Below are 12173 nucleotides of genomic sequence, written 5' to 3'. Positions count from 1 at the left end.
AAGGTGGGGCAAACTGGCAAAGGGCATTGTTACCAACCAGATACTGTGACTATTCCCAGGTCACAATATGCTGCCAGTAAAATTATGATCATTTCAGTGAACTTACTGTTAAGAAGACACCCTTGGTTCAAGTAAGAATCTCTGATCCAAATAATCGTTAGCTGTGATAGACAAAAGTATTCTAAAAAGCCCCTGTGTGGCATAAGGCTCACTTGCATCTGCAAAGATCTGCAAACCACTGTACACATGAGGAATCAAGTCCTCATGTAGGACCGACATAGCCAGGTTCTGACGGTGTAACATGAGCCGCACCTAGCTGATCATGGGGCGTCCCTCTGAACAGAATTCTGTACGTGGTGAGGAACAAGGCTCCTTCTGCCGGCAGCAGCTGAGGCCCCCCAAGAAGGCCTCCAGTGGCTTCTTCTCTTCCATCAGGATCCAGCAGGACTCGAAGGCCTTCACAGACAAGTTCCTCCCCTGGCAGCAGAGCGGGTCGAAGAATCTTGGGCTAACAACAGAAAAGGTACTTTAAGCGTTACTCTTGTGTGGTTTAGGCACTCAGACAAGGTTATCTTCCTGTTACAGACCTGAAAGACCTGAGCCAGACTTCCCAAACAACCAAAACGAGAAAACAGGTTTGGGAAGAGGCACAAACGTCTTATCTGCATGCAAGTGTGGAAAGATTCTTTGCAGCATCACTTACGAAAAGGAAGTCACTGGAAATTACTAAAATGTTTGAAACATGTATTCAATGCAATCATTAAAAAATGACATGAATCTTTAAGTGTTAACATAGAATGATATTCAGAATACACTGTTAAGTAAAAAAACAAATTGCAAACAAGTATGCATATGATGATCCCTTTTTTGGAAAAAGGAAATCTGAGACTATGAACCAAACTGTCAGAGGTGGTGCCATCACGGTTAAGGGCAGTGGCGGGGCGGGGTGGGCAAGACCATGGGAGGCTTTCACTTTGTACAACATGTGTTTCTTTAATGTTTCAATGTTAGGCAAAGAGCACTGTTATGTTTGTAAATTGAAAAAAAACCCAATTACTTAAAAAAAAAGATGAACACAATAAGTAGCCAAGTAATGAACATTTATACATCTTGGGAAATAAGGAACCACATGATACTCTCCTCTGAAGAGTTCAGTAATTAAAAAAAAATATCCATCTCTCCTGAAGAGCTAGCATGTTACTTTTTAAATAAAAACTATATAAATCAGCATTATTATTTTCCTTGGCTCTAAGAAGACTAGAGCTAAATGTAAAGTCAAAGCATAATGAACACCGTGTCTCAGATTCTCTTTCCTGTGCATTTGGCTTCTGATTTCTCCTTTGAATTGAACAATTCTGTTGTCTGAACCCTAACCCAGACTGAACTTGAAGATGGTCTGACTGGTGCCAGACTTGCTGCTAACGGTCATCTGGGAGGCTTGGGAAAGCACAGGTTCCCAGGCCAACTCCCAGGGTACTCCGGCTGGCAAAGAAGAAACCAGGAGGCTGGAGTAGGGTGCAGGACTCCCAATTTTTAATAGACTTCCCAGATATTTGCGATGTATGCTTGTAATGTATACAGATGTAAGGACCTGGCATTTTTATGGTAATAGTCCTAAGACCTTTTTTTTGGAATTAGGCAGGGCATAAAATCTTAGCTTGAGCTTAGAAGTTAGAATGTTTATAATTTATGTTCTGCCTATAAAAGCAGCCTCAACAAGAGGTTGCTGTTGCTCCTTTGTTGAATCCACTATTCAATATCCTTTTTATGAGGACCTATGTAATGAACTCCTCTGAAAGTTTTATGTATTGTTAAAACTGAAGCTGGTCTCTGTAAAAGGTTAGGAGACGGTACTTCCCGGGACACAAGAGTCTATTACTGCTGTTTTTAAGGAGAGATGTTACACCCTGAAAGTGTGTGGTCTGAAGTAATTACCTTCTGTATCGGTGGAAGTCTCCTGCTCTCCCGATGCACTGCTTCCAGGGCCTCAACGTGCATAGCCACGATTCCTGGGACAAGTCAGAGTATTTGAGATGGAAGAGCACAAAACATGCAGAATTACAACAATCTGGATATTCTAGACTTGAAAAGTGAAAATATTGTGGTAGTTCCTCAAAGAGTTAAATATAGATTTAGCAACAACTCCTAGGGATATACCCAAAAGAACTGAAAACAAGGACACACACAGACACTTGTATGTGAAGATTCACAGTAGCACTGTTCCCAAAAGCTAGAAGGTGGAAATCATCTGGGTGTCCATCAATAGATGAATGGATACATAAAATGCGGTACAATACAACATTATTCAGCTATAAAAAGGAATGAAGTTCTGATAACTGCCACTACATGGACGAACCCCCAAAACATCACTCGAAGTTAAATAAGCCAGACTCGAAAGGACGGATATCATATGATTTCACTTATATGTAATGTCCTGAACAGGCACCTTTATAGAGACAGACAGCCGATTAGAGGTTGCCGGGAGCTAGGGAGTAGAGAACAGGGAGTTACTGCCTCATGGGTACAGAGTGTCTGTTTTGGAGTGATGTAAAAGTTTTATAATAGATAGTGGAGTGGTGAAGATTGTATACATTGTGAATGTAATTAATACCACTGAGTTTTATACTGAAAGTGGTTTAAAATGGCAAATTTTGTTATTATATTGTACCGTAATTTAAAAATATTTGAAAAAGCTAATCAGACATAAGTACAGTTGGCCCTCCTTATCTGTGGGTTCCAAATCTGCAGATTCAACTAAGTGTGGGTCAGAAAAATTTTAAAAAGTTACATTTTGCTGCATATACTATGTGGTTGGGTCTATGATGATTGTGGCCATGCTGAATCTGCACAGACTTTCTTGTCATTATTCCCTAAACATCACAGTAGAACAACCTCTTACACAGCATTTACACTGTACTAGGTGTTACAAGTAATCTAGAGATAAGTAGACGGGAGGATGTTTGGAGGTTATATGCAAATACGATGCCATTTTCTATAAGGGACTTGGGCATCAACAGATCCAGGAAGCAGCCCTCCGTGGAGAGCAAGGGAGGACCGTAAACAGCACGGCAGAATGACATGGAAGACAAGCATTACAGGTGTTATACTAGAAAAAGTAGACCCATAAGAACAGTTCTCACTCGAAGATCTCCAATACTCTGCTTCTCTAATATCTGCAGAATGATTACCTGGTATCATGCAATGAAGGCTCTTGATGTGGTCCTGGGTAACGCCACTCTCTGTACAAACCTTGTCAATAAACCGTGTGATGAAACGCACCACAGAATTGGCAACATCATTATTCTCTGAATCTTCAAACCCACTCTCTGTATCATAGCTCTCGGCTACACTTCCTGCGATACTAAGAGAGTCAGGAGAAGAAAGCACGGTCAGTACTCCGACTATGATGAAGGAGAACCGTATCACAGTCAGTTCCCACAGCAATTCAAACTTCCCCTCACAGAAGGCTCACTTAGCGCCGGGGCTCCTTTGTAAGTGAATGGGGAAACACGGTATTCTGTTTGTCTACATTAGGAAGCTACTGTCAGGGATTGTCCTTTGGACCCAGATTTTTTTGGGGGGGAGGTAAGGAATACTTTCTTGTCATTCTCCTAAAAGGAACCCAGGAACCATAAAAATGAAGCAAAAAGGGACTCTTTCATTTATTATCTGATACTTAAAACTTTGAAAACAAACAAACAAACAAATAAACAAACTTGTCCTCATAAGTTTATTATCACAATGAGTCAAAGTAACACAGCTGTCTTTGGCCTTTGGCACCTGGGGGACATTTACCTGGTAGGCAAAGTACAGAACTGTTTTCAGCAAATAGCACACTATTCCAAACGGAAGAACCAAATTGTCCTAAGAACCCTTCTCTTATCAGTATTTACATTGCTCTGAGTGCATCGCAACGCTTTTGGTCGCTCTGGAACCACCAACCTTCTGTAGGTGATAAAACCACGCAAGAGACGGGAGTAAATCTGAAGCGCAGCAGAAGTGAACGCTCAACCCCTGCCCTTGTAACTCAGTTCCCACCATTCAACAAGCGCCCCACCCCCTGCCTCTTTCAGAGCCAATCAGGGAGAAGACTCACCTGCCTCTTCTAACCTACGTTCTCTTTCCTCAAACCCAACCACAAGGGCTGAATCAGTGTTAAAGTAAAGCCAAGCAGTGAATACAACCATCAGCTCATCCCAAAGCAGTAAAGAACGTGGTGCTTTACCCACTCACTATGTAAATCAGGTTGTAGAAAATGTCATGAAGGGGGGAAAAAGCAAGGAAGGAAAAAGAGTGATGGGTGTGCTACTTCAGCTAGAGAAGTCAGGGAGGCCTCACTGAGTAGGTGACATCTGAGCCAAGACAAAATGAAGTCAAGGAGTGATTCCATGACCATTTCCAGGAAAGTATTCTAGACTGTGGAACAAGTACAAAGGCCCTGAGGCAGTATTATGCTTAGAGTGTTTGACATTCGCCTTAGCAGAGAGACAAGTTTGGCTGACCAGAAAATGACAGGAGATGAGGTCAGGGTAGTAGTGAGGGGCCAGATTCTGTCTGGCCTTGGGTTTTGTTCTCATGGGTAGGAAAATTTGTTGTAGGGCTAAGGGACAGTGCGGCTGAGGACAGGACCACACGCAAACATGACGGACAAACGAGGAAAAGAGGGCCAAGAAACAACCATGTCAGCAAGAAAGAGCTCATTAGTAATCTTCCAAAGCGCTGCCTATAAATTGCTACAGCAGAAAGTAACTGAAGGGCTGGATCAGCGGTGGGTGAGACTCTGGAAAAATCAGGTCATGAAGGATAAGAAAGTATGGGTGGTGGTTAAGAGTCGGATAAAGTGAAGGTCTTCTCGTGGAAAACAGCTGAGCAAGTTTGAAAATAGTTAATTTCTGAAATAGGTATAGCAATATTTTCCCAAAATATGTCATATTCTCCGCTAAGCCGGGAAGAAGAGGAGGGTCTCTGTGTGTCCACATTTTGGTACCTGTTTGTCACAATGCTGTTGCTCCCACTCTCCCAGTCGCCCGGTGCCGATGTTCTCAGCAGCTTGTTTTTACTTGTATCTAGAGGAACTAGCAGGTTGACCATGAGGTTTGCGAAGTGAATGGCCTGACTGAAGACAGTACTTTCCTCCCGCTGCACCAGCTCCTGCTGAGCTGATTTGCTCAGAGTCGGCCAAAGGCGGAGCTGCTCGGCTGCAAGGTCCATTGCCGTCTTCTCCTGATATTGGTCACCAGGGAGCTTGTCCTAAAAAACAAAGCAACACAATCCAAACCTATTACTTCACATGTGCTTCAAAAAAACATGGAAGATGTTTTAATCATTCATCTATTATACCTGCATCAGCAAAAATGAAAACATATACACAAAACATAACAACAAACAAAATCTAAATCTAATCTTTTCTACCCAGATCCAGTAGGCCTGGAACCAAGTGACAAACCCAAGGAAGCAACAGCGAAGCACAGATCGATACCCTTCTCATTGCTGACATTTCACTGCATTTATTAAACTTAGTGACTTCATCCCTTTCTGGTTGCCAGTTACAACAGATTATTAACCCAAGTACCTATAAGTGCTTAGGTATGAATGTTCAAGTCACATCACTAATACTCTGATACATTTCTTTTCTTCTGCTCTTTGGGAGAAGGAGATGGAGCATCCAAAGTCAAAATACAGAGCTAGATTCCCTTGTACATGTGGGAGCCAAACATTATACATGAATATATGGCTGACTATGGAATTTTTAAGAAGGGTTTCCTAATAGGGTAAGAAGTTAGACAATAATAGTAACCAACATCTGCATAGCACTTTAAAGCTTGTGAATACCTGGTCCATCTACATCTTACTTGTCTCTAACCTGGGGCTCAGAGACAAATTCCTTTAGAATACAGACACAGAAGCAGTGATGTGCTTGCTTTACAGATGCTTTTGAGATACACCAGTGTTAGCATTACGGCTGCTAAAAAACTACCAGAGCACCCCATGGGCCCGGTTATTCCTGGGACATGACCTTAAGTCAACAGTGTTTGTCCTTTCCCAAGTGCATTTGGTGTTTAGAAGGAAAAATCTGAGTTTAAGTTAAATTAAGCCCAATTCACACTAACAGTGCACAATGATTTGGAATATCAGATAGAGGTCAGTGAGTGCTATTTGTTATTAAAGTTTCTAAAAAAATAAAATAAATTGAAAAAAATAAAGTTCCTGTTCTTACCACACTCAATATTAGATCAAAAATATGTTTAAATACACAAGGCATAGAAATATTTGAATACTATTGTATAGTTTCTGTTAGATGTCTCAATTCACTTATCTCACAAAATACGAGGCCAACTTAAAATCAAGAATGTTGGAAAGCAGCTGCAGCCGTTAGCCCAGCCTGTACTGACAATATGAAGTTACGCCTAAAGTAAGTCCACACTGACATTTAGCCTCTCATTAGCCTCACTAATTAATGAGGACGCACATTTCTAACATTTATTGTTCACTACATGGGAGGCACTCTTCAATGGGCTTTACCGGTATTAGATATGACGAGCTTACAGAATCATACCTGTTCATTTTAACAGTGAGGAAATAAGGCACAAGGGTAACATGAATTGCTGAAGATCAGATAGTGAACATTTTAAAATTTCAGAAAAATTTAAACTGTTCTTTCTAATGAAAAACAAACTTTCTCTATTTTTAAATATTTTATGGATATTCAAAAATATTTCATGCTGATAAAATATACAGGAACATAGAATATTACAAGACTTAGATTCATTACTGGCATAATTTTGAACAAAACTTATAAATTTTACATTTATTTTAAAGTCAGTTCATTTTAATTTGACATTTCTTCAAGAAGCGAATGGCACAAAGACATCTGCCTAGGTATTTTAGGTATGTTCTTTCTGTTCAATTTCCTATAATTATTTCCAGAAAATTCTTATTTATTAAAAAATACTAAAATATTCTAGTGTTAATGGACTGTATTAAGAAGTAATTATGGAAAAAATACAACGTCGGAAATCAACAGCAGAAAGATGCTCACTACAGAGATGCATAAAGTAAACCCCCAACATGCTGCAGGAAAGTGGCCAGATTCCCTNCTTTCTAATGAAAAACAAACTTTCTCTATTTTTAAATATTTTATGGATATTCAAAAATATTTCATGCTGATAAAATGTACAGGAACATAGAATATTACAAGAAGACTTAGATTCATTACTGGCATAATTTTGAACAAAACTTATAAATTTTACATTTATTTTAAAGTCAGTTCATTTTAATTTGACATTTCTTCAAGAAGCAAATGGCACAAAGACATCTGCCTAGGTATTTTAGGTATGTTCTTTCTGTTCAATTTCCTATAATTGTTTCCAGAAAATTCTTATTTATTAAAAAATACTAAAATGTTCTAGTGTTAATGGACTGTATTAAGAAGTAATTATGGAAAAAATACAACGTCGGAAATCAACAGCAGAAAGATGCTCACTACAGAGATGCATAAAGTAAACCCCCAACATGCTGCAGGAAAGTGGCCAGATTCCCTTCTGCCCCGGGAAAATCTGAACAAGCTTTCCTAGAAGCCAGGATCCCAGACTCTCACATGTATCTTTCTTCTCGTCTCATCTTACCTTTTGCTTCAGATGTGAGGCATGATTGTCTTCCTTGGCTGACAGATAGAGGGAACGAACTTGTTCCTGCACCGCATTGTAAAAGGTTGTCTCCCAAAACTGCTGATTTGTCCAAATGGGGTGGTCCTGCACACATGTGTAAGCAAACTGGCTGACTCCGGGGGCCAGTTTCTGTGGGAACACACAACATACAGCAGACATCACCACAGGGCTGGCAGAGTTAGGACAGTTCAAAAGGCAACAGGGGCCACAGTTAACCGCAGATGTGCTCAAAGGACTCATCTAAATAGGAGTTTATGGCAATATGAGCCTAGCAACCAGCAACTTATTCATTTTTGAACTGGCAACTTTGGGCTTGCTTGAAAACCCCTAAGGTCTTGATCACTTATCCATTAAAATGGAACATTTCAGCAACAAGTTGAATGTTATTATATGAAGTTATTATATGAGTTAGAGAATATATGAAAATGCCTGGTGCTGTATCATGTACACAGTAGGCACTGTAGAGCTGGTAGCTTTCCTACAATTAGAACGCATAATAAAATCCGCTATAACTTAAATTCAAAACTCCAGATAATTTAAAATTTCTTCTACTTGGTTTTAGAGTACATCAGGGGTGCTAACTGAAATGTGAGTGAGCCTACAGCTTGTCCTCACACACAGAATGAAGGCATATTAGGAATTTGGGGCTCAAGAGGAAATGCACCCTCCCTACTGCTCACACTAGCCCTTTACCTCCCCAGCAAGGCTGCTGCCTGGCCATCAGAGTCCCTAGCAGACTGTCCTGGGCTTCATGGGCATTTTCTGGTAACTAAGTCTGGGTATGAGAAGGTAATCTCAAACCAAACCTTCCTTTTCAGGACTTCCTGCTGGGACTTCAGAGTGAGAATAAACCCAACTCTTGTGATTAACAATGGCGGGAAGGAAAACCAGTTCTTGTAGGCATTTGAGGACCTTCATCAACACGTCTCATTTAACACTAAAGATCTTGTAAGACTCATTATTACTGCCAACTTAAGGAAGAGAAAACAAGTTCAAGGAGGTGTAAGTCCAAGGCCATACGGCAGTTACATAAGCGGTAAAGCAGGTTTCAAGCCCAGAGTTTGCTTGGTTCCAGAGTCCCTGCTTTTACTACGCGAAACTGTCCTGCAAAGGAGCAGAAAGCAAAGCATAAAATACATTAAGTACCAATTATCACTGCTGTCTGTTTTTCTCCTGCTCTTTAGGTATTTCCCAAACTAAAATTCTGCCCGTAACCTCTAATATGATTTCAAAAAACAATACATTTTATTTTATTTAAATTTTTATAAGAGCTTATTTGAGCCAAACTGATGACATATGTCAAGAAGCAAGGTCTCAAGTGTTTCCTGTATTTTAAAATTTATAGATAATTTACTCTGCCAAATTTCAGTTAATGCTTTGAGTCATCTTTCCACAGTTGTTGCTTTCATCTCTAAAAGTTAAAAAAAGATATTTCAAAAAATTTTTAATCCATTATTTCTCAGTAAATAGCAGGTAGACATTTTAATAGATAGACTCTTTTTGTTCGTTTTATTCCTTGGAATTGAGTTCATCTATTTTCTGTGAGTAGAACTAAAGTTTCAGATAATGTAAGTTTTCTTTTGAAGCATTTTAATTAGCAATAATCGCGCCTCGGATAAACCTCATTGGCTACGATACTGCCACTGCGCAAAGCTGAAGCATTTTAATAAGTGAATAATCTTCTGAAATGTTGGACACTGAAGATTACTATTAAGGTAATATGTAAAACAGTTATGTAGCAAAAGTTGATTCATTTTTTAGGGATACATAATAGATGTATAATATAACTAGTAAAAATTATATGTTCAATACATGCTAATTTCCTTCTTGGTCTCAAGCAGACTAAACCTAGACTGGAATAGGCACTATGTGTACCATGAAATGTATAGTACCTGTACAGTTAGAAGTGGTGTGACTGTGATTTTGCCTATGAGAGTCTGTGTATTTCCATATCCCCTGTGTTAAGTCCCTCTCAAGACAGTTCTATGTATTGCTGTTGTGGTGATCGAGTGTATGTCTATTAGGTGGCTCTAAGCTGGGGCTGACCATGAAGCAAAAATCAGGAGTTCCCTAAGGGAATGTTGCACAAGGATCACTGTTGGTCTGTGTAACGCTGTCTACTCATTGGAAACACAGGTACTATCTCCCTATGGAAAAAGCACGTACACAATGTGTGTGGTGCTGTGAGTAGGTGAGCAGGGCCACACACACTGTGAATCACACACTCCTTCTACACTTTTCTCCAAAATACTTGGGATGTGGGTTGCACACAAGAGGTCTGTCCAGAAAAAATCCAGCCATCATTAATATAACAAGTACAGTTTGCGTGACGTCGATGTAACCTGGCAGCCAAGGAGAGTGGACTGGAATACACATGTGCAAACAATGACTGTACTAGTCAGTGGGGTTGGTAGACGTTGTTGAGTGAGCATGTGTACCGTGAGGCTATCACATTAAAAAATGACTGAGCAAGGAGAGCAAAGAATCCACATCAAATTTTGCATTAAGCTTCAACATTCCTCCATGGAAACTATTCAGGTGATTCAGAAGTCTGCAGCTATGGGCGATCGGTGATTGGCAGCTTCATCATGACAACATGCCTGCTCATGCATCATGTCTCGTGTAGAGTTTTTTGGTGAAACACTCAATCACCTAAGTGACTCAGCCCCCCTACTGCCTAGATTTGGCACCTGGCAACTTTTGGCTTTTCCCTTAACTAAAATCACCTTTGAAAAGGAAGAGATTTCAGAGCATCAATGAGATTCAGGACAATACAACAAGGCAGCTGATGGCAACTGGGAGAAGTGTGAGGTCCTAAGGTATCTACGTTGAAGGGGACTAAGGCATCACTGTCTTGTGTACAATGTTTCTTGTATCTTATATCTTCTTCCATAACTGTCTCTATTTTTCATAGTACATAGCTGGACAACTTCTTGACAGACCTCATCTATTTTTTCTCGTAAACATTCTAAGGACTAACAGTGATCACACAGCAGTGCGTAGGCTTATTTTGAAAGAGAGATTAAAGGCACAAAATTCAAACAAGATTAAAGCACAGTTCTCAACTGTCTTTCCCATAAAGATAGTCAGAGGCAGCACCATTTCTTACAAATGCAATGTAATGAATATCAGCTCTTAAAATTTTAGAATTCTAAAATCATGTTAACATAGTTAAGCTCAAAAAAACAGCTCTTAACAAATCCTTATCAGGTTCTCCATTGCCCTGCTCTGGTGAACACCTAAGGCTCTGATCCTGATATGGAACAGGCACAAACAGTTCAAAAGATGGCTCAAGAAGAACTCAAAGCCCCAGAGCCCATAACTCTAAGCAACCAAGAGATTGCCAGCCTCTCAGATGCACAGTTCAAGACACTGTTTATCAGGATGCTCACAGAACTGGTTGATTATAGTCACAAATTAGAGGAACATATGAAGGCTAAACTAATTGAAATGAAGGGAGATGTCCAGGAAACCAATAGTGATGGAAAGAAAACTGGGACTCAAATCAATGGAATGGGCCAGAAGGAAGAACGAAACACCCAACCAGAAAAGAATGAAGAAATGAGAATTCAAAAAAATGAGGAGAGGCTTAGGAACCTCCAGGACATCTTTAAACGTTCCAACATCCGGATTATAGGGGTACCAGAAGGGGGAAAGAAACAGCCACGAGTGGAAAACTTATTTGAACAAATAATAAAGGAGAACTTCCCCAGTCTGGCAAAGGAAATAGACTTCCAGGAAATCCAGGAAGCTCAGAGAGTCCCAAAGAAGTTGGACCCAAGAAGGAACACACCAAGGCACATCATAATTACATTAGCCAAGACTAAAATGAAGGAGAGAATCCTAGAAGCAGCAAGGGATAAGGGGACAGTCACCTACAAAGGAGTACCCATCAGACTGTCAGCGGATTTCTCAAAAGAGACCTTACAGGCAAGAAGGGGCTGGAAAGAAGTATTCCAAGTCATGAAATCCAAAGACCTACAGCCAAGATTGCTTTATCCAGCAAAGCTTTCATTTAGAATGGAAGGACAGATAAAGTGCTTCTCAGATAAGGTCAAGTTCAAGGAGTTCATCATCACCAAGCCCTTATCATATGAAATGCTAAAGGGGCTTATATAAGAAAAAGAAGATGAAAAATATGAACAGTGAAAGGACAGCAAACTCACAGTTATTAACAACCGCACCTAAAACAAAAGCAAAGCAAGAGGGCAGCTAGATCAGGAGTGGAACCATAGAAATGAAGAACACATGGAGGGTTAGCAACAGGGGAGTGGGAGGAGGAGAAGGGGGGAGAAGGTACAGAAAATAGCATAGACAGTAGGTAGAAAATAGATATGGGGGAGGGCAAGAATAGTAGGGGAAATATAGAATCTAAAGAACTTGGGACACGTGGTTATAAACTAAGGGGGGGAGAATGGTGGGGGAGGGAGTGTGCAGGTGGAGGGGAATGAAGGGGGGAATAGAACAACTGTAATGGTATAATCAATAAAATATATATTAAAAAAA

At 40.2% G+C, this 12173-nt stretch overlaps 1 protein-coding gene and 1 pseudogene across 2 annotated transcripts in view; both read right to left on the bottom strand.

Annotated features, from left to right (window-relative positions):
* SBF2 (SET binding factor 2) overlaps positions 1-12173 on the bottom strand; it is a 424767-nt gene that overhangs the window by 62260 nt on the left and 350334 nt on the right. For both annotated transcript variants that reach the window (XM_037050085.1, XM_037050086.1), the window contains exons 18-22: positions 7626-7796; positions 4988-5250; positions 3189-3361; positions 1936-2009; positions 313-508 (exon numbers count right to left, since the gene is read on the bottom strand). In XM_037050085.1, the coding sequence (XP_036905980.1) occupies positions 313-508; positions 1936-2009; positions 3189-3361; positions 4988-5250; positions 7626-7796 (877 nt within the window). The remainder of the gene's footprint in view (positions 1-312; positions 509-1935; positions 2010-3188; positions 3362-4987; positions 5251-7625; positions 7797-12173) is intronic.
* Positions 9206-9322, bottom strand: LOC118989822 (uncharacterized; annotated as a pseudogene).

This window comes from Sturnira hondurensis, unplaced genomic scaffold (genome assembly GCF_014824575.4).
Source record: "Sturnira hondurensis isolate 20B ecotype Veracruz unplaced genomic scaffold, ASM1482457v3 Scaffold0006505, whole genome shotgun sequence".
Classification (NCBI taxonomy): Eukaryota; Metazoa; Chordata; class Mammalia; order Chiroptera; family Phyllostomidae; genus Sturnira; species Sturnira hondurensis.
Note: the sequence above shows the minus strand (reverse complement) of the source record. Positions and strands in the feature narration are given on the sequence as shown.